A 26,802-nucleotide genomic window follows, 5' to 3' on the forward strand; every position below is an offset into this window, starting at 1 on the left:
AATTCTGATTTAGTCTTAGTCTTTTGAATATCACACCATTTAGTCTTAGTCCTATTCTAGTCATCTAAAATATTTTAGTCTTAGTCTAGTCTACTAAATATAAGCAGATTTTAGTTTGACTAAATCTACAGCGGACTTCGTCGACTAAGTGTTTTTCTTCATTGAATGGTATTAAGGTTTGAATATGCAATACAGACACAGATTTAATGGTTGTAATACAAAACATGTATTCTATTTCATTAGTAATAATCTCACATAAAATCAGTGTACCTGACTGGATATGAGGGGGGGCTTTAAGAGCCTGTGCCCGGGGGTCCATTATCTCATGATCTGTCTATGAACCAACTGGATTCCACAATCTTTTTTCTTTTTGCGGGGAGCATGCACAAGCATTATTTATAAAAAAAATAAAAAATAAAGAAAATATTTTTAAAAAGTGGGGGGGCCCACACTAGGTCTTGAAACGGGCCCCGAGATCGTTAAGGCCGCCCCTGGGCAGCAGCAGCAGCACGCAGTTGAGGTGCTGATAAAACTGAGCAACTGCGCCTTCCTTTAAGCAACACTGCTGCCGCTGTGTGTGTTCGGACTTCTTTTGCATCAAAGCCTTTTAGATAATACAATTAGAGGTTTTAATTGAACGCTGTCCATGCGTCGGAGTTGATGGACAGCGGAGTAACTTAAAAACAGAAACTAACGGACGGAGGCGGCAGTTTCACATGGCTCTGTGTATTCAAACTCGAGACAGAGCCTACTACAAACAGATCGCGGAACTTAGCCGTTCCCCTAGACATCGTTAACGGGCAGGATATCCCTGACTATCATTTTTGTCCATCATACCGCAGAGTTTTTCAGCACAGCGGCTCACTCAGGCCCCCAGGATGCTGCCTTCTCCGAGCAGCCAGCATGGACTAGTGGCCAACCCATTGGTACTGCATGCTGTGAATGGGAGCTTATTTTCATGGTAGCCCTAAAGCAGATTTCCCCGTCCACACCAATACAAGCGGTGAACAAGATTGTGTCGCCGCAAATTTTTTCTGGATATCAATCATAGGCTCAAACTTATCTTTAGACCATATACTATTAAAACTGAAGTTTTTTCATTTAAAAACGCCACATCAAGCGTTTTATTAGCCCAACGGCTTTTAACGGCTTTCAGTTTGTTTTCGAGGGAGGAGGAGGGAGCGTGCCAGGGTTTACATGAAAGCAATATGGCAGCTTCCTTGTTGCTTCTCTGCGCCAATGAGCAGCTTTCATAGGAATGAATGGGCGCCATTTTTCAATACGGTGTCCATTTCTTTATATGTCCATGGGCTCACTCCACCCGCTCACACCTGCGCGGTCTCCCGTCGATTTTCACCAACACAGGGTTGCATTCGCTGCTTTGCACTGATTGGATTTCTTCCCAACTTGTCCCACAAAAAGAGTAGTTCTGATTGGATCTCTTCTCCATTCGTCCCGCCCTAACAGTTTCGTCTAGTTCCTATTCGTAGACTATAGTGTCATTTAAATTAGTCTCAGTCTTCGTTATCACATCTGCCTTTTTATTTAGTTTTTATTTAGTTTACGTCCGTGAAAAAGGTTCGTAGACGAATATTTTTCGTCATAGTCTTAGTCTACGAAATTAACACTGCACTGGATTAAGATGTTCAAATGTATTTAAAAAAACAAAAACATACTTAGATAAAGATGTTAAAATGTTTGTAAAAATTGTTTAAAAACGCACAAAGATGTTTAGAATGTTTCAAAAATATGTTTAAAATGTGTAAAATTATTAAAAGATCTTTCAAAACACACAGGGATTAAGAACTTTTTTTTTGGGGGGGGGGCTCAGCTGAAATTTGTTCTGAGGGGGGGCTCACTCTCTCACACTTTGAAAACCCCTGCTCCAGAGGTTTGCAGTTGTGCATAAACCTATTATTCGGCCGCCCCTAAACAATGCTCACAAGCAGAAACGGTTGCACTGGGCTCAGAAATACATGAAGACTAATTTTCAAACAGTCTTGTTTACTGATGAGTGCCGTGTAACCCTGGATGGTCTAGATCAGGGGTGTCCAAACTACGGCCCCGCTTTTTATTGGCCCGCGGCCGATTTTAAAAATATAATGCAATATGGCCCTTTGAAAAAAAAATAAAATGTTTTTATTTTTTTGCATTTCTTAGTTAACCCACTAGTGCAGGGGTGTCAAAACTGATTGATTGGCCCTTGGCACATTTTAAAAATATAATGTAATATGGCCCTTTAAATTTTTAACCTTCCTCTCGTGTTAGGGTCGCCAGCGACCCGTTTTGGATTTCAAATGCATAAAAGAACAACTTACATTTTGTTTATTGCATCAAGATTTCTTGACTTTGTCAGGAACCTCTATTTCAACAAAATAAAAAAAATAAAAAATGTTTCACTTAATTACAAAATGCTCTGGTGGAAATTATAACACTGGTGGTGTTAGGGTCGTTTTCGACCCAGTTATAAAATAAGATTTAAAAAACAATAACTAGAGCCAAAACTGAAATCATAAGTGCACTGTCAGCCAACACAATGCAAGTCAGCTCCTCTCCCAATCATGTGAGCTCTGGGGAGGTTCTCATTTTGACTTGTTTTGCCCTTATACCTGCATAACAGCGAAACAAACAGACGGGCATATCCAGACATGTGAGGTCAATTCAGTATAGAGTTGGTGACTTGCAGAGTGCACATCTCCTATTTGCAGTATTAAAAAATGAGGAGATATACAGTGAGCCAAGTTCAGGATCATGTTTTTGGTGAAAATGGCCACCTGATTATATAGATAAGAGGTGTCAGGTCTGCCGAAGCACTAAGGACATAAAGATAAAAATATTGTGCTTTACATGCAAGAAATATCTCTGAAAAGAACACTGAAAGTGTTGCTTTTTGTCACACATCTGTACACACACACATACACATGCACACAGAGACTTTTACTCTGTTTTTTTTACTAGTTTTGGAACTAGTAATTGATTTCGATTTGTTTGATTTGTTGATTGGTTGTTGTTTATTTGACCTTACAAATCTATATTTTGTGTTGTGACTTGTTCTGGTTTTCATTGTGTGTTTGTATAATGCTGAAATAAAAGTTATTTTGCTGTTTTCTGAAATAAATATTTATGGGTCATAATTGACCAGTAACACCGTAGATGTTAAAAAGGTCAATAATATTATTATGAAAAAATAAATAAAACAAATTTAGTTAAGAATTGTGTTCTCATACCCCTCAGTAATAATCAGGTAACACAACAACCAAATATTTATTTATATGATTCTCTTGAGGTTCATTTTACCATTTTTAGGGGGCCAAGCCCGAGCAGGAGCTGGGACCGCGTTTTGCACAGCAACGCGGTTCCCAAGCCCTGCGGGGCAGGGAACCCTATTGTTTTTGTAAGGATTATTAGGGGGCCAAGCCCGAGCAGGAGCTGGGACCGCGTTTTGCACAGCAACGCGGTTCCCAAGCCCTGCGGGGCAGGGAACCCTATTGTTTTTGTAAGGATTTTTTTTATTATTATACTTACCCTGCTGAAAGTGTGTCCACAGCCCAAACCGTAAAGGGTGCAGACATGCCAATTGCATGACTAGATCCAAGTCCGTCCGGACTACGCAGACAAAAATATTCAGACATGCCGGCCACTAGGTGGCGCTACACCAAAGAAAACGCGTTTGGGGCCATAACTCCCACACCGAAACTCCCACAGTCAAAAACTTTATATGCACAGATTCACTGGAGTCAGCTGCATCTTTTGGCATAGGCCACGCCCATTTCCGTATATATAGATTTTTCGCAAAATCGCGAAAACTGCAAAACTGATTTTTCGCTACTCCTCCCACAATTTTTGGACAATTGACACCAAACTTTGCACAGAACATCTACCGACCCACACGGTAAAAACTTGTGCAAAAGAATTTTGATACGACCATCGATAACGAAACGGTCGCGCTTTGAATATTTGAAAATTAGCTATCTGTTACTTCCTTGTACGTAAATATTCATAAATCCAAAGCTATACATCGGATCAAGTCCAAATTTTAGACATATGTTGGGGCTACCCTTAATTGCGTTCATTAAAAAAATTGGACATTTTCGCCATAAGGGGGCGCAATAAATTAGGAAATTTCATATCTCCTAATTGGCCAGAGGAATTTTCTTAAAACTCACGGGAAACCATCAAGGGGCATACACGAGTCTATATAAAAAATATGGCCAAGAAATATTGATGTGTAAGGGACTTTTTAATAAAATTAGATTTTTTTTTTTCCATCAAAGAAAAAAGGCGGGATGCTAATCTCAGCTAGCATGTCCATTGACATTACATTGTGCAATTAGCTCCGGCCGCCATTTTAATCTGCTTTTGCTCATAACTCGCCAACCGAACATCCCACGGTCAAAAACTTTACATCCACAGATTCTGCGAAGTGAGCGGCCGGCGCGGCGGTTGACGACGAGTTGCGTCGGAGGCTTGGCCCCCGGTAAAAACTGCTTGCAGTTCTAGTTATTTTAATTTTTCTCCGAGTAAAAGTGGTGCTGCAGCCCAAACCGTAAAGGGTTGGGACATGGCACTTGCATGACTAGTTCAGACCCCCGGCCTCCCGGCCTACAAAAAAATTCAGACATGCCGGCCACTAGGTGGCGCTACACCAAGGAAAACGCGTTTGGGGTCATAACTCCCACACCGAACGTCCCACAGTCAAAAACTTTATATCCACAGATGCACTGGAGTCAGCTGCATCATTTGGCATAGGCCACGCCCATTTGCGATATTATAGATTTTTCGCAAAATCGTGAAAACTGAAAAACATATTTTTCGCTACTCCTCCCACAATTTTTGTACGATTGACACCAAACTTTGTACAGAACATCTACCGACCCACACGGTAAAAACTTGTGCGAAAGAATTTTGATACGACCATCGATAACGAAACAGTTGCGCTTTGAATATTTGAAAATTAGCTATCTGTTACTTCCTTGTACGTAAATATTCATAAATCCAAAGCTATACATCGGATCAAGTCCAAATTTTAGACATATGTTGGGGCTACCCTTAATTGCGTTCAATAAAAAAATTGGACATTTTCGCCCTAAGGGGGCGCCATAAATTAGGAAATTTCATATCTCCTAATTGGCCAGAGGAATTTTCTTAAAACTCATTGGAAACCATCAAGGGGCATACACGAGTCTATATAAAAAATATGGCCAAGAAATATTGACGTGTAAGGGACTTTTTAATAAAATGAGATTTTTTTTTTTTCCATCAAAGAAAAAAGGCGGGATGCTAATCTCAGCTAGCATGTCCATTGACATTACATTGTGCAATTAGCTCCGGCCGCCATTTTAATCTGCTTTTGCTCCTAACTCGCCAACCGAACATCCCACGGTCAAAAACTTTACATCCACAGATTCTGCGAAGTGAGCGGCCGGCGCGGCGGTTGACGACGAGTTGCGTCGGAGGCTTGGCCCCCGGTAAAAACTGCTTGCAGTTCTAGTTTTTATTGAAATTGAGGCGCATACTGACAAAAAAAAGGCCCAGTCTCCTACACCAAAAATATTAAAAACAATATTTTCGTGGATAAGGGATCCTAACAAGGTAACCAAGAGATGAGAAACAAACTGGATGGTAAATAATTGTTTTTAGTGTTTTTTACAGCTTATTTCAGACACGGGTCGAAACCGACCCGCTAACACCATGGATGGTAGCAGAAAGTTAACACAGGAGGAAGGTTAAATAATCTAAATGCACTCATTATATTACAGAGAAATATGTCCCATAAAATAAAAAGAGCACCAAGGCCATCCCAGAGGACCCTGCATAATATTTTTATTTAAATTAATATTATTATGAAAAATCCATGTGTCCTTCCCCAATAGCTTCTAATTCATCTGACACAGTGTTTAAATTTTTTTTCATACAAAATTCTTCAGCTTTAGCCTCTTAATTTCCCTCTCAAAGTGCACCAGATTCATGCATTTCACTTTAAAAACTTAAAAAAATCTCCCGGGGGGGCATACCCCCGGACTCCCCTTGTAGGGGCGGGATCACCAAGCTGGACATTAGACGTAAAAGCAGAAAACACTGGGTGTATCAATGGCATTTAACAAGAGGGGGGATGTATCTTTTTAATGTGCAAGTAAAGTGTTGCCGTGAAGAAGGATTACAATTTACGAAGACACTATGAAACTAAACATCAGAGCAGCTACATGTCCTGATAAATGTGTTATTTTTGCAAAGTGGCCCGGCCCTTCGTTGATTTTTCTGTATGTGGCCCTCAGTGAAAAAAGTTTGGACACCCCTGGTCCAGATGGATGGAGTAGTGGATGGTCGGTGAATGGCCACCATGTCCCAACAAAGCTTCAACGTCAGCAAGGAAGTTGCAGAGTCATATTTTGGGACGGAATCATGGGGAGAGCGCTGGTAGGCCCCTTTAGGGTCCCTGACGGTGTGAAAATTACCTCGGCAAAGTATGAAGAGTTTCTGACTGACCACTTTCTTTGGTGGTACAAAAAGAAGAACCGTGCCTTCCGTAGTAAAATCATCTTCATTAAGGGCAATGCACCATCTCATGCAGCAAATAATACCTCTGTGTCATTGGCTGCTTTGGGCATAAAAGGAGTGAACCTGATACTGACGTCATTTGCATCGACTATTTAGGAAAATTTGAGAAAAATATAATTTGCATAATAATTTGGAATGCGCTGTATATCCGTCGCATCCCTGTTTGTTTTCATATTGAGGCTTCGTCGATGTGATGTCACTTCACGTGCGCACTGGATTATGGGTCAGAATCGCCCAAATAGGATGCAGTTTTCAACACTAACAATCTTGGCCGCATGAAGTAGGACATCCGGGTACTTCTAACCATCCTAAATCTGGCCACATGAATCGGGACATCCTAATTCTTTTTTCTACATACTATATAGTAGTATAGTATGCGATTCGGAACGCAACCCATATCACTGTATGCTGAGGTGGATGGGAGAGGCACACTTGATGATGCTGCTTCATCTCTGGGTGGTGCTGTAGAGGAGGTTGAAGGAGCGCTTGATGCTGCTTCATCTCTGGGTGGTGCTGTAGAGGAGGTGTCCTTAGGTGGCGCAAAACATTTCAAAAGTGCAGCTGGAGAGAGAAGCGAAGAAGAGTATTTGTGACTATTGGGTGTAACATTCCAATAAAATTAAAGATGGAAAATTACAATAAAAGTCTTAAAAAATTTAAATGCATGATGTTTGCTAAAGGCATTCATAAGCATCATAATAGATATGAGTTCAGATTCAAATGATTGTAAATACAATTAAATGGTTTATCAAGTTTGGTTCTAACCAGAGATTAAACAAGCACTCAAGTGAAGTTAAAAAAAATACAATAATATATTATTATGTGAAATATATGGGAAATGTAAGATAGTCAAACAAACCACACAAACTATCATCCAAAATCATCTTGAAAATAGGATAATACCCCCATTTTACTGTGCGTTACAAACTGTTATGGACCTATGTACTGACATGTTTTGATTTTCATTGAAGCGTGTGGGGGTTTGAATTGAGCAGCGGACGTGGACCAGCTAAATTAAGAGCTGTCGTTCCTTTTCTTTTTTTAAAACAAACACGGCGTGACTAGTTAACTCCGGTTAAGTTGTTCAACGTTGCTTTGCAGCACGCTACGCCCCGGGCCGGCCCCGACAACTGTTGGCGGACTATTTGTATTTACTCAATAATAAAACCACATTTAAAACCAAATATTGCATCGATAGGTGAATAAATTAAGTCAATAGCCATTTAGCGGAGTTATAGGGAACAGTTAAGCTCCAGAGAAATAAAGATAAAGTGACCAGTTGGCTATAGCCAGCCAGGCATACATTAAAGATCTCATATCATACTGCTTTTCTGGTCTTAATTTCTTGTTAAAAACTGCTATAGAGCAACCTGACACGAATCACATCACAAAAAACGATGTAGATTTTCGGGAAACTCTTCCTCTCATCTGAGCATGCACAGCAGTCTCCGTCCACACTCGGCTTTGTGCTTCTCCGCCCCCTCCTGCAAACCCAAACTCCGTTGTGATTGGTTACCTTTCTTCCGGAACACTTTCAGCAGCGCACGGGCAGATTTGAGAGCAGGAAGGTGGGGGCATGGCCGGAGCTTGCCTGAGCAGCACGTTGCAGCATTACCATACATGGAAACATCCGCATTTCGTGAGGACAAGAAATGCAGGAAATTCTGAACCGATTTGAACTCGGGATTTCTCAACCGGCTGCCCTAGTGTTTAGTGCTCTGCACAGACTGTCATGATCCTGCTTGGGCCTCAAGCCCATGTGTTGTTTTTCCCCTTTACCCTTGTCTGTGTTCTGGTGTGATTGCAGGGTTAGAGTCAGGTGTGCTGGAGTCAGTTGCCAGCATTCACAGCTGCCATCAATCAACAATCAACTGCTCTTCATATACCCGGCCCTACCTTCCAGACACTGCCAGATTGTAGACTTTGTTACCCAGTCAGTAACTCTCCAGCCACCTAGACCTTTTGTAGTTCCGTCTGCATTTAGCTTGTTGCTAAATTCTGTTCTTTTTTGCCACAGTCTCCCAGCCTGACTCCTGCCACCAGCTCCAGCCCTCGTCAGCCAGCTCTCCCTCCCTGGACCCCTCTGCCTGCCTGCTCTTGCCTGCCTCTGCTCGTCTCCCCGGATTCTCCCCTTGGCACTTCCCCCTGGACACCCATGCCTGCCAGCCCACTCCAGAGCCCGGCCCAAAACCCCAGATTCCTTCTACATAAACTCTCTTAAACTGGTACTGTCTCTGCGCCTGTGTCCTCCCTGTCCAGCCGTTACACAGCCACCCTAGACGGTCAGCAGGGAATACGTCTAAATGCATGTACGTCATTATTTGATACGCTAGTATGGTTAAACATGACTATAAATCATTATAACAACGTCTATAGGTCATAAAAGTCAAAAAGTATAATAGGTCCTCTTTAAAGATAAATAAAATAAAGTTACTGTACCTCTGTCCTTTTCCCGTTTTTCCTCTTCTTTTTTTCTTTTCCTCCCTGGGCGCCAGAGAGTTTAGGTATCTTTGACATTGTGTTGTGCAAATAGATAACGGTCAGAATGATGTATCAAGACAAGTGTGTTATTAAGTGCGCCCGTCCCCCAACACCTCCCGATTCAGGAAGTGTATCAGAAGGGGGGGGGTGGGGGGGGGGGGTGGTGCGCGGGGGAAACGGAAAGTAGAGCTCTCTTTTATTTTACATGTAATGTTGTCTAATATTTATTTCGACTACTGGTATTAAGAAATATAAACATTGAAGTTAAAGTTAGATTAATACAGTAGGGGAGAACGGGGTAATGTGAGACACTTTTTACATTTGCTCCCCTCTAAGCGAGCTAAAATAATTTATCACTCAAATGTACACATTTCCCATTAATTCAGGATGTTTCCTAGAAATGGGTATTAGCAGAATTTATTCAAGACAAAGGGCAGTGAAAATATGATTGTTTTAAAAAAAGTTGGCTTGTGTCTCACTTCACCCCAGCTGTGGGGTAAACTAGGTAGACAGACCTGAGAAATCAAGGGGGTAAACTGATCCACTTACTTTTTCCACTCTGAAACTACCACAACATAAATTGTAACAGTTAGAAATTTGACAGCTAGCTTGAAACCACATATTCCAGAACTAATGTCGGACTAGTAACAAAATCATGGGGTTTGGTCAATTAAGCAAAACATTTTCTCAACACTTGAAAGTAACTCTGATCAAATACAACATATAATTCATATTCAATAATTAACATTCAAATGACAGATATAACTAGTTAGATTAAAACACAGTCTGGGGGTCAGAACACAGGACCCTTAGAGCCAGCTAGTGTCTGGGGGTTAGAGCAAATGACAATCTGAGCCAGCTAGAACAGCCTGAGACTCTAGACCGAGCTGTCATTTTCCATCTTTTGAGTCTTTGATGAATATTTTTCTGCATTTGTTTTATTGGGATCATTCATTGAATAAAGACATATTACTTAGAGTCTATTGATGTTAAATGTCACTCTCCTGTCCCCCACATAGGCTACATATCTGCCAAACCATGCCCTTGCTGACACCCCTTCAACCATCAACCCCCACCTCCAGCCCACATTGTCTTTTGTCTTATTCAAACTAGTCTCCTTGCTACCCCAAATATAATGGATTAATTAAAAGAGGGCACAGACACTGTCTCACTTTACCTCACAGCATTTGTCTCACTTTACCCCACTGCCACAATTTGAGAAAAAACTACCTCTCTCAGCAGTTCAGGCTAATCTTCAGTTATCATCATCACATGGTTTCATATGTTGGTGGTTCATCAACATGTATGATGGAAGTTGTTCTACCTGAATCAATTTGATTTGGCACAACAATCGATTAAGTTGACAGCAAGAAAATTTACTTTTACATGCAAAAGAGATGCTTACAACATCACCATGAGGTCCTCTCTTTCATGGCCAAGGGGAAATGAGAGGGGCTTGAAAACGTATATCTCACATGACCAAAAATGCGTTCTATTGCCTAGATACAGGGGGTGTCTCACATTACCCGATGTCTCACATTCCCCCGTCCTCCCCTATGCAAAAAATAAATAAAAATTCACATATTTTCTGCACCCCCTGCGGATGGATGCACCTGTAGCATTCGCCTATACTGCCTATGACCAGGGCCGGACCTGCTGTATCCTCATCCTTGAAAATGTAGGATTAGACACCAGGGGCCTCATTTATAAACGTTGCGTACGCCCAGAAGAGGGCGCACGCCAATTTCTAAGCAAATATTGGGATTTATAAAAACCAAACTTGACGGGAGATGTGCGGTCCTCCACGCAAACTCTGACCCATGCGTACGCACAGAAAGTGGAGAAAGGAGAAACGGCGACTCCGTCGGCACATGTATGAAGTGCGAGAACGAATGTGTTTGTGTAAAATGTATCCAGATAGGCCTATTATAAGCCATGTAGGTCTATCGTATATTGGGAGTTCCTTTGCAAAACGGATGAAGCCATTCTTACAACTAATGAACAAATGCCTCCACGGATTTTTCCATGGAGTGATACCAACAAAAACAAAACGAATTAGGATCTTAAATAGCCTACAAACGGAGACATATGAGTGCAAATAAAAACAAAATAGCAACGTTCGAATAAGCTCTGCAGTTATTAAAGAATAACCTATCTGCATGTTATTGGATTCATTCTGATAATATTGAGGTGGAATACAGCCTATTACTTTTACACTGACGCTGTTCTCGATGCCTCAGTCAGGCAGACAGGAGTGCACCTTTTCATACACTAATGATAAGCCTACTGTACATCACATAGGCTACTGTGATTTTTTTCACGGCTTTTAGTCCGTTTTATCTATGTGTTTTTCTTTGTGTTTAAGCACGTCGCAATTGTGTTTTGAAAGGGACTGTGAAGTTTATTATTAACCCTCCGCCGCCCGTCACTGCCCCGGGATGAATTCTCCGAATCTGTATCTCATGGGGGGTCTCAGTGCCCCCCGCTCGTGGCACAAACACTGTTGTGTGAGGATATGCACTTGTTTGCGTCCACTTTTATGTCGGATCACTTCTTTTTATTTCGACCACAGCGTTCACAGAGATCGCCACAGGCTGCACTCTGACGCCTTTACGCTCACACTGTGCCACCAAACTAAATGTTCCCTGGTCGCCACTTCTCCAACGGGTACTTCGGGGTGACCGCAGTGATCCACCGTGTGGAGTTTATTTTTCCATTTCCCTTTCAGTCGGCGATTGCCACTACCGCCTTCATGCACTCAGTAAATGATATTAATTCGGGCGTGTCGATGACTATGTATGGGTAAATATGGGCGGTACGTGAAGCCCGCAAAGGCTGCGCCACATTTAGAGTTGATTGTGATTTATAAAGGGAAACAGGCGTAGGACGTGAGTGCGCACTGTTTTATAAATCCGAATATTTTTGTTCGCACGTACATCCTACATTTCTTCCGTACGCCAGCTTCCACGTGAATCCCACGCAAAGCTTTATAAATGAGGCCCCTGAACCAAGATACTACACTGTGTGCACAATTATTAGGCAAGTGAGGATTTTGGCCATATCATAATTTTTATGCATATTTCCCAACTTCAGGCTGTATAAACCTAAGTGCTTATTGGATTTAAGCATACCAGGTGATGTGTATTTGTGTAATGAGTAAAGGCTGTTACATACTCCGCGAGAAGAAAGAACAAAGTTCTCGGTGACAGAGCTGCGAGAAGTTCTTTCTGGTCTGACATTACATACTTCATGAGAACTCAACAGCCGAACTCCTCACCGCGGCGCATTGTTACCATGGTAATTGACTCAGTAGCGCCAGCTGATTTCACTTCGCTTTCCTCATTGACTTCAGACTGACCAATCACACAATAGTTCTCGGACAAGCTGCGAGAAGAAAGTTCGGCACGGGTGATGTGTCGAGAACAAGCTACGAGAACAGCTAAACAAGAGCTGAGAGAAGAAAATGACGTAATTTTCTTCTCGCAAAACCCGACCACCACTGAACAAAACACACAAGTTGAAACGTCAAGACTGGGCCAAGAAATATCTGAAGAAAGATTTTTCAAAGGTTTTATGGACTGATGAGATGAGAGTGACTCTTGATGGACCAGATGGATGGGCCCGTGGCTGGATCAGTAACGGACACAGAGCTCCACTTCGACTCAGACGCCAGCAAGGTGGAGATGGGATACTGGTATGGGCTGGTATTATTAAAGACGAGCCAGTTTCAAGATTCAAGATTTCAAGATTCAAGATGGTTTATTTTGTCATTGTACCAAAACAACGATAATCTGTTTACAGTTATACCCCACCAAGAGACATTGAGTGACAAGAAACAGACATGGGAGACGGGGGGATACACTGAAGAGTCGGCAGCGTGCGCTGCGCCCCTTAAAGTAGGAAGGATAAAGAGAACATCAGGGAAAGACAGGTTAAAAAAAATGCTTCTCTCACACTAGCTCCTTGGTAGGTGCAAGTGTGTGATTAGTACAAAAACCACCTTGGCATAGTAAGCAACAACAAGATAACGCCACAGACAAATAGACACGTCGATAAGCACAGAGGAATGGGTAGGGTTCATGGGACGGTAGGTGTCACAACTCAGGGGCTAGGGGGCGTACGCAGCCGGCAGGCGCCCCGCCCGCAGCTGTCCGCGCTGCGACGGGAGGGAGAGGGGGAGGATTCAGGAAGGCTAGATAGGTCGGGAAGTGTGTGCTATGTGTTTACATGTGTGTGTGTGTTCCATGAAGCTATGTCTGTCCAGACGTAGTGGCAGTCTGCAGCCTTGGAGACGACCTTGTGGCCCGGTCACAGATAGAGTTCACAGGAGAGTAGGTGAGGGACTGTGGGGGTAGAGCGTCTCTTTACATAAACATCCCGGAGAGAGAGGAGATAGCACCTCCGCCAAGGACGGTGCAGGGAGCCGAATTGAGAGATTGTGATTTGTTTTGGTTGAGACTAGGCGCTGGAATGAAGCCTATCTTGAGAGTCACTGGTACCGTATTATCCGCCGAAATCCTGTGGCCTAAATCCAAGTGCTTGCGGCCCGTTAATGGCATCCCTGATCGAATCAACTTTCCGAATAAGTCCAGGAATCACTTCCAGCTTGCGATTCACCTCGCTTATCACTTGAGTCTGTGCATTAACGGCCCGGCACAAACCCTCAAATACGGGCAGCTGTGCTATGGCCTGATTTGCTGCCAAAGCCTTATTACCGTTGCGGTAAATCAGGAATCCGCCAACTCCAATCAGCAGGAACCCTGATACCAGAAGCCCAATAGTGTAGATATCTTCGGCGTCCTCAATGGAGAGTATTGCTAGACACATCTGGTTCCAGCCACTCCACCCGTCCCAGGTGTATCCAACACTAAAGGTTCCATCAGGACAAGCGGCATCTCCTTTGCCACCTTTTCTCGTTGAGAAAATTTGGTCAATTGCAGAGAGACCCCAGTTAATCAGATCCATAATTTAGGTTTTCGGATGTGGATGTACAGAGAGGCTCAGGATCGACAGAGACAACACGAGACAGAGAGCTGGGGCCGTATTCACAAAACATTTTAAGGCTAAGAGTAGGTCCTAACGTGCTGATTTAGGAGTAACTCTCAAAAATAAGGGGCGTTTCACTCCTAATTTTAGGACTCCTAACTTTTTAAGATAAGTGTAATTCACAAAGCATTTTAGTGCTAAAACTAGCTCCTAAATCTGTGAAAAGCTAGGAGTCCTCGAGAGGACTCCTAAGTCACTAAGAGTAGATCACAGACATCCATTTGATGGTGTTTTGGAGAGATTTAATGCTAGTGAGCTTTATAAAAGGTACCTTTAATAGCTGTAAGGGGTTAATGATCTTAGTAAAGCTATATTTAGAAAGAATAGACACATTTATATTTATTACATTTATATAAAAAAAAATGTATTAAGTTCCTTGTCCTGCAGTTGCTTTGGGTTTACGATGTTACTGTTGGTGTCACACTTGGGTTTAATTTGTTACTAGAGTAGGCCTATGTGTGGCGCTTCGCAGCATCTCCTCCGTTCCACAGGTCCGCTACTGTATAGTTGCGCTTTTTCCTTCCGCATACACTTTACGATTTCGCCGGCTGTTGTTTCTAAATTGTGAATTTCCTGGTTTATCGCTGTCTGACTATTGCTGCATAGTCCGCCGTTAAGGGAAATACAGTGAGAGTGCATGGCGTGCAGCTGTTCAATGAGGATATTTTTTCTGATTCAAACCATTGTAAAATTTAAAATGAATAGGCCTATGTGGCGCTATTGTAGGTTAATTGTGAACGAATGTGTGGGAAACCCTGCAGTATCTTGGTTTCATGTTAAATCAGTGTCACTTGTCATTAATTGTATATAAAAACTATTTACTTTAATACAGAGACACGATATGGATATCTCCCACAGTGTTTCTATCATAAATTCACTCTTAGGGACTCATTCCCTCTCAGCCAATCACTGTGGGCATAGAAGGTATGAACATGACGTCATCCATAGCAACAGGGTCAACCCCGCCCTCTAGTCTTAGCTTACGAGTCCCTCCCATTCCTTAGTAAAAGTTGGTCTTATCAGCTTTGTGAATAGGTTTTAAGAAATTACTCCTTACTAAGAACTTTTAGCGCTCCTTAGGAGTACTCTTAGCGCTAAGATAAAATGTTTTGTGAATACGGCCCCAGAGCAGGATAGATAAGGGTCGGGAGAGAAGAGAAAATGCGACCGCCTTCCTTCAGAGCTAGACAAGAAACCCTTGTTTGACCTTTTCGGGTTGAAGATGGCCTCAAAATAAACTCCCAAACCTACCGCCAGTTTTTAGAAGATACTTTCTTCAAGCAGTGGTACAGGAAAAAGTCTGCATCTTTCAAGAAGACCATGATTTTTATGCAGGACAATGCTCCATCACATGCATCAAAGTACTCAATTGCATGGCTAGCCAGTAAAGGCCTTAAGGATGAAAAAATAATGACATGGCCCCCTCACCTGACCTAAACCCTATTGAGAACCTGTGGGCCCTGCTTAAACGGGATATTTACAGTGAAGGAAATCAGTACACCTCTCGGAACAGTGTCTTGGAGGCTGTGGTTGCTGCTGCACAAAAAGTTGATCTTCAACACATCAAGAAACTGACAGACTCCATGAATGGAAGGCTTGTGACAGTTATTGAAAAGAAGGGTGACTATATTGGTCACAGATATTTTTTTTTGACATGTCGGGAATTTTTATTTGTAAATTTTGAGTTGTTTTATTATTCTCACTTTAACAGATGAAAATAAACAAGTGAGATGGGAACATTTTAATTTTTTTATTTAGTTGCATAATAATTCTGCATACTAATAGTTGCCTAATAACTGTGCACATACAGTCCCCTCCATAAGTATCGGAACAGTGAGGCCAATTCCTTTATTTTTGCTGTAGACTGGAAACATTTGGGTTTGACACCAAAAGATTAATATGAGACAATAGCTCAACATTTCAGCTTTCATTTCCAGGTATTCACATCTGAATCTGATCCACAACTGAGAAGATATAATTTTTTGAAAAAGAACACAACATTTTTAGGCAAGCAAAAGTATTGGAACAGATAGACTTTAAATAAATTAAAGTGAATAAACCGTAATATTTTGTCGCTTGCAATAACTGCATCAAGCCTGTGACCCATTGACATCACAAAACGTTTGCATTCTTCTTTTGTGGTGCTTTTCCAGGCTTTCACCGCAGCCTCATTCAGTTGCTGTTTGTTTTGGGGGGTTACTCCCTTCGGTCTCCTCTTTAGCAGGTAAAATGCATGCTCTATAGCGTTTAAGTCTGGAGATTGACTTGGCCAGTCTAAAACCTTCCATTTCTTGCCCCTGATGAACTCCTTTGTTGTTTTTGCAGTTTTTTTGGATCCTTATCTTGCTGCATGATGGAGCATCTTCCAATCAGTTTGGTTGCATCTTTCTTTAAATTGTCAGACAAAATGTTTCTGTAGACTTCTAAGTTCATTTTGCTGTTGCCATCATGTGTTACTGTGTTGTTGTCAAGATGAACCTTTACTAAATTGATGGAAAGGCTAAAGTTTGGAGAAAGAAAGGATCTACTCATGATCCCAAACATACAGGCTCATCTGTGAAACACGGTGGAGGCAATGTCATGGCTTGGGCTTGCATGGCTTCTTCTGGGACGGGCTCATTATTCTTCATTGATGATGTAACACATGATGGCAACAGCAAAATGAACTCAGAAGTTTACAGAAACATTTTGTCTGACAATTTAAGGAAAGATGCAACCAAACTGATTGGAAGATCCTTCATCATGCAGCAAGATAATGACCGAAAACACAACAAAGGAGTTAATCAGGGGCAAGAAGTGGAAGGTTTTAGACTGGCCAAGTCAATCTCCAGACTTAAACGCTATAGAGCATGCATTTTACCTGCTAAAGAGGAGACTTAAGAGAGTAACCCCCTAACACAAATAGCAACTGAATGAGGCTGCGGTGAAAGCCTGTAAAAGCATCACAAAAGAAGAATGCAAAAGTTTGGTGATGTCAATGGGTCACAGGCTTGATGCGGTTATTGCAAGCAAAGGTTTTGCGACAAAATAGTAAGTTTTATTCACTTTAATTTATTTAAAGTCTATTTGTTCCAATACTTCTGCTCGCCTAAAAATGTGGTGTTCCTTTACAAATAATTATATCTTCTCAGTTGTGTATCGGATCCAGATGTGAATACCTGGAAATGAAAGCTGAAATGTTGAGCTATGGTCTCATATTCATCGTTTGGTGTCAAACCCAAATGTTTCCAGTCTACAGCAAAAATAAGGGAATTGGCCTCACTGTTCCGATACTTATGGAGGGGACTGTATATATATTCTCGTAAGAAAGACAAAACCTCACTTTTACTTTCGTAAACATTCAGGTTTAGGTTCATTAACATTTTGGATTGACCGAGAGCACTGTAGTTGTTCAATAATAAAATTAATCCTCAAAAATACAACTTGCCTAATAATTGTGCACACAGTGTAGATCTAGAGAAACTAAGCAACATGTAAAATAACAACCGTCGACGGACATTTTTTAAATGGCTGCCACTGCTGCCATAGGAACATTTGGCGATGGCCCTATAGCCCAAAATCTTCCTTAGGGCATGCTCTAACAGTGTGCCAAAGCTCATGTTTGTTTCAGCAAAAGCATAATGCATTCACATCAATGACGGATTACCGCATGGGCAAAGTGGGCACATGTCCAGGGCCCTGGCCAATAGGGGGGCCCTTGATTTTTTTTAAATTTTTTTTATTAAATACATTTGACGGGGGTTTCCCCCCTGGGAATGGGTCGTAAAAAGTTGGGTTGTTTTATATTCGGGGTCTTATATTCGGCCGGGACAAGCGTGTGTGCGCTTGGAGAGAGAACGATGTGTCTAGAGAAAAAAAGGCACGGAAATGGCCAAAGAGCTCCACATCCCCGCACTGAAATCAAAGCCTCGACTCATTATGTTGCGAGTCGACGTGTCAGAGGCACGAATCGACAAAGCGATCGACCTACAGTGGCTTTTCTGCAGTGGCAGTTGAAGTGAGGAGAGTTTGCCAACTGCGCGTTCCCTTTACGCACCAATACCAGTGTAACGAGCGAGGCGGTTGTTTCACTTTACAGTTAGTCGGCAGTGAGATTAGGGATTGGGGTATCCAGGCTCGGGACATGCAATCAGATCGCGGAGCCTGTCCCCTCGACACCCGTTAACGTGCAGGAATCCCCTGTGATCATTTAGTTTTAAACCACAGAGTGTGTCTGTCTCACTGTGAACGACACCAACACAGCGTTTCACCGGGTGACGCGCTGCCTCGCTCAGACATTGAGTGTAGGCTCCGAGGGGGGGGGGGGGGGGCAAGGGTGGGCCAAAAAGCAGGCGCAGAGATCTTACAAAGGCAAAAAAATTCTGCTCGCGCGTAGCGCGCGCTCGCATCTTGGGTGTCTCTGCCCTAATCTAACTGCTTAGTAGGCTCAGGCGCAAAGAGTCTCTTTATCTTGCGCAGCACCAGAGAGATTTTATAGAATTGTATTTCACTCTATCTCTCTCTAGGCTGTGCGCTGCATTATAATGTGTGTGATTGTGGATTGCACGGTGTGCTAGTGCGTGTATTTGCGTGTTGTAGGGGTCCATGGCTGGTTTGTGTCCAGGGCCCGTGGTCAGGTTAATCCGTCCTTGATTCACATACAGTGTCGTGCAAAAGTTTGTGAACCCCTTGAGCCTTTTGGAATTGTATTTATGTTAAAGAGGACCTATTATACTACTTTTCTGGTCTTAATTTCTTGTTTTACACTGCTATAGAGCAACCTGACACGAATCACATCACAAAAAACTATGTAGATTTTCGGGAAGCTCTTTCTCTTATTTTGGCGATCCATCGGCCATCTCCGCTACCCCCCCCCCCCCCCCCCCCCCCTCCTGCAAACCCCACTCCGTTGTGATTGGTTACCTTCCTTCCGGAACACTTTCAGTGGCGGGAAGCGCGAGCATGGACCTATAAGGGCGCGAGGCAGACGCGAACAGGGAAGTGACAGCATTACCATACATGGAAACATCCGCGTGGTGACTTCACGAAGTTACATGCGACGTCACGAAGTTACAAAGGGTAGACCGCTTTGAACACGTGACTTCTCGACTGGCTAGAATAGTGTTTAGTGCTCGGCACAGACACCCCAGACGGTCAGCAGGGAATACGTCGAAATGCATGTAAGTCATTATTTGATAATTTAGTATGGTTAAACATGACTATGAATCATCATAACAACGTTTATAGGTCATAAAAGTCAAAAAGCATCATAGGTCCTCTTTAACCATTATTAATTCATTTTTTTCAATACCAGACAGATGTTTGTTTATCAATTCAAAAATGTTCTTTTCCAGAAATCAATTGTTAAAATAGATAAAACAAATTATTTGACAAATGTTGTATGTGCAAAAGTTTGTGAACCCTAAGCTGCATTGCTTAAATCGAGCAAGGTAAACACAATCAGGTGGGCCAAATTGATTGATGAAATAGACCAATGTAATGAGAGATCTTTAGGGAAGAAATTGGGCGCTACTAGATAAAACACGGATAAAACCAGGTCAGTTTAGGCCCACCAAACTGAACCCATACAGGTCAGACATGCTAAAAGGGAAACAAATCTCAGAAGATCTCAGGAATAGAGTTGTGATGCTGCACATTTGTCTTTATTTTATTTATTTCATTTTCTTTATATGTCCATGGTGGGGAGGAGGAGGCGAAGGAGTGGGGGGCGCCTAATCAGTGACGTCACGTGACTCTGTTACTGATCATATCATTTACACAAACATTGTTAAATACAGAAAAATGCCGACTCCAAATAATTTCCCCCCGATCGCTTTCCCCCTCTAGTGCGGCGCCCCTATGCGCCGCATATACTGTTGTACATACCCACTTTTTGCGCCACTGCCTTGATATTTCGGGTCATATTTTAGTGTTGAGCATCTTGATGATACATCTACAGCTGTTACATACACCCCCACTGACTGAAATAGGACAACATTTCTTTGGATTGTTTTGCATTGTAACTTGAACATGAAAGATACAAAAAATTGCACTAAATGTTCTACAGGATTTTCACCCCTTTCCAAGTTCATTGTCCTTTTTCTGTAGTTAACCTGAATCATTATTAATCATCTTACAATATCTGTGTAAGATGTGTTACACACAAATTACATGATTTATTGTATTGATAAACATGAACAATCCTTTTAACCCATTGATGACTATGGTAATCTAGGATGGATGTCCTTAATGCCTGAGGGTTTTCTAAAAAAATAGTATGAATTGTAAAGTCTACCAAAACCTTAATATCTAAGCCTGTGTAGCACATAGAAACATGAAATAAAATACATTTAAAAGTTAAGGTTCACAGGTTTTATTTAAACATGCTCCCCTAGCGCTTACAAACCAACACATTTTTCTAAAAATCGTCAAAATTAGATGGGGGAGAAAAAAAAGAATAAATAGTATAAAATAGCCTATTTAAAAATAATGTGCTAAACGAGGTTATAATCCTGCTTCCTTTTAGCATGGATAGTAGTGACTGAGTGTGCAGTGGAGGGATAAAGAGAGGCAGATATAGGAAGGAGAAGATAGCTTTATTTTATTACTTAGTTCAGTTATCACTGGCACCATAAATCCGACTTCCCAGTACAACTGGAACGCAGACTGACTCCTGCTGTCGGGAGCCGATCAGCTTGTCCAAACGGCTGTATACCACAGAGATGAAAACAAAACTGAAACTTAACTATCGCCTGGCTGGGCTGAATTTGAGTTGGAGCATCAAAATATAGCCTAAATTCATAAATATTGTTAATAAATAGATGCAATGTGTTGTGTGATTTTCGTCAGTAGCCTATAGTAGACCTTGATTCTGCACTCCGAACGCGACTAGCTGTTCTGTAATACACTATAGCCGACACAGCTGGCGTATTTTTTTATTATTATTATTTATTTATTCATTTTTTGATTGGCGTGATTTTCGGCAAACCACACATTTTTTGGGTGGTCACGTGGTCTTAAAAAATCAACAAAACCCACCTCATGTGTATTTGAACCAATGACAGTGCATTCTATGTTGCGCACCCCATGAAAATTAGATAAAGTAACAATGCTGCGCGACGCAGCATCAGGCAGGAGATACAATGTGGCATCACGCAGCAGCCGTCATCAATGGGTTAACAACTTATCATATGGCATGCTCAATCAACTCTACCGTTGACCGTTTCATTTAACACAAAGAACACACATTGTCCAGCCAGTATGGTCTTGTTGTTGGTAAGTGGTTTTTGCTTATTATTCTGGTTTGAAGAAATGTGTTAGTGTAAAGGAAGAAAGTAAGTAAGTAAGAAAATATCTTACATATGAGAAATGTTGGCCAAGTTGGCAAAAGCATTCTGGGGAATAAAAGAAAGTGTTGTCCGCACAAGCCACCTAAAAACAAGAAGTATATGAAGAGACAACGTAGAGTCACAAGCTGAAATGAGAGTTGAGCGAGTGCTACTTACACTTCCTCGGTGCTGCAATGGAAAACAGGCATGACCACAGCTCCAGAACATGACACACTGTGGATGTCCTGATCACACTGGCAATACGTTGGACAATATCCCAGAGGGAGAGAGACCCCCACAGTAGTGAAAATGCAAACAAGGACCAAAAAAGGCTTCATTGTAAGAGTGCTGATTCAGTACTGCAGACTCCCGTGTTACACAGCACAATGACAGAGCTTTAGAATGAGGCTGGGATTTCCTTGTCAAGATTACAAACTCGCACTTCTGGTGAGACTTTTCAAATTAAAAACCTAATTAATAAAAAATACGTATCTGTGTATAATACAAATTATGTGAGGAAAATTGAAGACTGCATTAATGTTATTTATATGTGTGTGTATGTGGTTTTGGGGAGGGCACATATGAGTGTGGAAACATGGTGTATGTGACAAATAAATAAAACTTAACTAACACTTTCTAATAATTTTCATTTTTAAGTCATTGATAAGTCATTAGATAATGACGAACCAATAATTTACAAAACAGTAATATATATTTGTAGATAATCATTAAGTGCTATGTAAACATATAACAATGTGTTGTAAGTCATCTATAAAGCTTTTAGTAAATCATGAAATGCTCATTAACAAATCATTGGTAAATTATTAAAAAGTCCCACCCAGTTACATCAGGATGGATCCAAGATCTTTAATGTACATGCTGTTCTAATGTGCAGTGCGCTGTTTATTATTAATATAACAGACACATGTAGCCTACCGGATGGTTTTATACATCGATCGCTCCATAAAGTTATTCAAGTCAGAGCTTTTTGTATGGGCAGAGATTGTTATTTTAAGTGTGTCTTTATGAAGTTTCTTGTTAAACGTTTCCATATCACCGGACCGCCGTGTCCCGCTGTTTGTTTTTTTGGATTCGTCTCCACCGCCGTGCATAAAGGCCGCACTATAACAGCTGACGGGAGGAAGCGTGCAGGCGGCCGCTGCCTCATCGTCAGCCTACACGTGCCTAATACATCCGTGACAATACTGCTAGATCGCGTGTCATTCGCAAAAAGAAAGAATTATTGCCGTTCAAAAATAGTCGGAAATGCGGGGGCGCCCTTAGCTCAGCAGGTCAATAAAGCATGAAAAATGCCAAAAAAGATTTAAAAAAAACTGCGAACGTGAGCGAGTGTTGAGCACTCGTGCACGCGCGCCTCAAGACGGTCGGGCTCGTTCTCGTCACTCACCAGGGTGTCCACGGAAGTCTTAAAAGTCTTAAAAAGTCTTAAATTCATGTATCTAAAATTAAGGCCTTAAAAAGTCTTAAATTCATTAAAAATGTGTTATGCTGGTCTTAAATCTATTACTCAAAGGTCTTAAATTTGTCGGGGCAGGACTATTCAATGTTATATTTTTTTTTTCTTCCGCGACTTTCAGAGAAGGAGATGTAGAGTGGCTACTTTCTAACTAACTGCTCATATAAAAGTCCGACACTACGCTAGAGGCAGTACGGCCGTGTGTGGCTGTGATCCGCATATAAACGTAGCATAGAAGAAGAATGTGTGTCCCCTGCCTCCGAATTTGAAGTTGGTCGCGTGAAAGCAAGAAAGGGGAGAACAACCCAGCGAAATACATGCCCTGCCATTATACATCCAGTGAGAGGTGGAGGGTGGACGACAAATATCATGGCTGGCTTTATTCACCCCGCGACCACACACTGCCGCTACTCCGTAGGTGTGCAACCACCCGCCCGCTGGCGATGTAGGTAGGCTACTGACCCAAACGCAAATCACACAGAAACAAACTGATTTATTGTGTTTAGTAAATTTTTTTATTTATCTATATTTATTAATTAATAGCTGCTCATCAGACGGTCATTCGGGTCGCGTTGCCGTGAGCTCACAGAGTGAGACGTGAGTCTCTGCTTCTCTGTCTGTCGCTTTCTTTCTCTCCACTCTGCCCTCGCTCTCTGACGGGTAGTTAAGAACTATTGCCGATCGTCCCGTCAATCGCAGACAGTAGCCTACATTTCCATCACCAATCGGCACAACCCTAATACCCGCAGTTTATTAACCTGGCCGCCTGCAACAATATGAAGAAAATAAAACATTTCGCAAATTACCGCTGGTCCCGTGGGCATCCCCCAGTCATGCAAACCTGTATACAGTATAGGCTATGCCTACTTTACAGTAACCTATTTCCCGATTTAGAAAGTGCAAAATCATTCACCTGTGGAACCAATTTTTAAATAGTTTCTGCCACAAGTTCTGAAAAATAAAGTTAATGGACTAAGTTTGTTGTTTATTGAATGAATAGGCTAATTAAAATTCGAAGGACATTCTTCCCCATAAATTACCAGATTTTTGTATTTCATTCTAATACTGCATGCGGCAGCTAACACATTTATTTTATTGATTAAACTGTTCTTGTGACCGGTTTATCAGAAAATGTAAATCAATTGATACAGCTCTATAATAGGTTGAAAAGGTGGTAATGATGGGTTTTCACGTTGCCTTTACAGGGATCTTATATTTATTTTATGGTAAATGCGGGGGACATTGTCTTCATTCAGACTGCTGAACATTTTTTATTTTCTGTAATTAGACAGCAGTTGTTAGCTAAAGTGCATTGAATATTTGATATTCAAACGTAATAAAACTCTTTACAGAGCATATACTGTAGTGTAGTTTGTAGGTATTGGTGTTCATTAGAAGTCTTAAAATGTGCAGATACCCTGAGAGAGGCTACTTTCTTCCTAGCTTCTGATATAAATCACTTTATGTTCAATAAACAGACAAAAAGTAAACTTGAATGTGTCTCATTGAGTGACACACAAGCTATGCTTGGGTTGTAATACAGCTGGACCCCCCAAATATCGCCTATATGTATTGTGTTTTAGGTCTTAAATTTCATTCAAGGTGGTATTAAAAAGGTCTTAAAAAGTCTTATTATATTATTTGACATGCTGAAACCTGCAGATACCCTGCTCACAGCCCGGTGAGAAATGCTCCTCTCGGTGTACACAGAACAGCATCCGCGAGCGGAAATGCTTCATCAGTCATGACATAAAGAGCGATCAGTCTGTCATACAACAAGCGTGACTACAGCAGGGGGCGGCACCGAAACTTTCGTTCTTATTCGGTCTGGTTACTACCGTTTACGTCGGAACCGGTGCCATACTGGTACCGGGTTTCGGTGCCCAACCCTATATACACTCAACAAAAATATAAACGCAACACTTTTGTTTTTGCTCCCATATTTCATGAGATGGACTTAAAGATCTAAAATTCATTCCAGATACACAATATTACCATTTCTCTCAAACATTGTTCACAAATCTGTCTAAATGTGTGATAGTGCGCACTTCTGCTTTGCTGAGATAATCCATCCCACCTCACAGGTGTGCCACATCAAGATGCTGATCTGACATCATGATTAGTGCACAGGTGTGCCTTAGACTGTCCACAATAAAAGGCCACCCTGAAATGTGAAGTTTTGTCTCACAGCAAAATGCCACAGATGCCACAAGCATTGAGGGAGCGTGCAATTGGCATGCTGACAGCAGGAATGTCAACCAGATCTGTTGCTCGTGCATTGAATGTTCATTTCTCCACCATAAGCCGTCTCCAAAGGCGTTTCAGAGAATATGGCAGTACATCCAACCGGCCTCACAACCGCAGACCACGTGTAACCACACCAGCCCAGGACCTCCACATCCAGCAGGTTCACCTCCAAGATCGTCTGAGACCAGCCAAAGAGACAGCTGCTGAAACAATTGGTTTGCATAACCAAACAATTTCTGCACAAACTGTCAGAAACCGTCTCAGGGAAGCTCAACTGCATGCTCGTCGTCCTCATCGGGGTCTTGACCTGACTCCAGCTCGTCGCCGTAACAGACTTGAGTGGGCAAATGCTCACATTCGATGGCGTCTGGCACGTTGGAGAGGTGTTCTCTTCACGGATGAATCTCGGTTTACATTGTTCAGGGCAGATGGCAGACAGCGTGTGTGGCGTTGTGTGGGTGAGCGCTTTGCTGATGTCAATGTTGTGGATCGAGTGGCCCATGGTGGTGGTGGGGTTATGGTATCGGCAGGCATCTGTTATGGATGAAGAACACAGTTGCATTTTATTGATGGCATTTTGAATGCACAGAGATACCGTGATGAGATCCTGAGGCCCATTGTTGTGCCATACATCCATGAACATCACCTCACGTTTCAGCAAGATAATGCACGGCCCCATGTTGCAAGGATCTGTACACAATTCTTGGAAGCTGAAAATGTCCCAGTTCTTGCAAGGCCAGCATACTCACCGGACATGTCACCCATTGAGCATGTTTGGGATGTGCTTGACCGGCGTATACGACAGCGTGCACCACTTCCCACTAATATCCAGCAACTTCGCACAGCCATTGAAGAGGAGTGGACCAACATTCCACAGGCCACAATTGACAATCTGATAAACTCTATGCGAAGAAGATGTGTTGCACTGCATGAGGCAAATGGTGGTCACACCAGATACTGACTGGTTCTTTTTTTTTTTTTTTTTTTTAACCTTTATTTATACAGGTATATCCCATTGAGACCGAAGACTCTTTTGCAAGGGAGACCTGTTCCCATTTACACGTTACCATTCACACACACATTCACACACCGATAGCAGGCTAACTATCGACATTCACACGAGGCAAGGTGGGTGAAGTGTCTCGCCCAAGGACACAACAACTATGACACAGGTGGCAGGGCGGGGATCGAACCTCCAACCCTTTGATTAGCGGCCGACCCGCTCTACCAACTGAGCCACAGTCGCCAGACCCCCAATAAAGCAAAAAAATGCACATTTCAGAGTGGCCTTTTATTGTGGACAGTCTAAGGCACACCTGTGCACTAATCATGATGTCAGATCAGCATCTTGATGTGGCACACCTGTGAGGTGGGATGGATTATCTCAGCAAAGCAGAAGTGCTCACTATCACACATTTAGACAGATTTGTGAACAATGTTTGAGAGAAATGGTAATATTGTGTATCTGGAATGAATTTTAGATCTTTAAGTCCATCTCATGAAAAATGGGAGCAAAAACAAAAGTGTTGCGTTTATATTTTTGTTGAGTGTATGTCCTTGTGTGGGAAAATGGACCCACCAATGACCAGGTTGTTGTCTGCACAAGCCGTCGCAAATCTTTCTCCATTTTCATAGATGGATCCTAGTCCAGGTCTTCCCATTGCTTTTTAAAAGGTAAACTAACCT

General features: G+C 42.0%; 1 protein-coding gene across 1 annotated transcript in view; it reads right to left on the reverse strand.

The window, feature by feature from the left end:
* The window catches only part of LOC307265328 (thyrotropin receptor-like), a gene marked incomplete at both ends in the record, with an annotated part of 103,249 nt that extends 81,519 nt beyond the window's left edge, over window positions 1-21,730 (reverse strand). The window contains 2 exons of the mRNA XM_080047024.1: window positions 21,424-21,495; window positions 21,570-21,730. Coding sequence (XP_079903150.1) covers window positions 21,424-21,495; window positions 21,570-21,730 — 233 coding nt within the window. The remainder of the gene's footprint in view (window positions 1-21,423; window positions 21,496-21,569) is intronic.
* Between the last annotated feature and the right edge of the window lie 5,072 nt (window positions 21,731-26,802).

This window comes from Ammodytes marinus (assembly GCF_949987685.1).
Source record: "Ammodytes marinus genome assembly, chromosome: 18".
Lineage (NCBI taxonomy): Eukaryota > Metazoa > Chordata > Actinopteri > Uranoscopiformes > Ammodytidae > Ammodytes > Ammodytes marinus.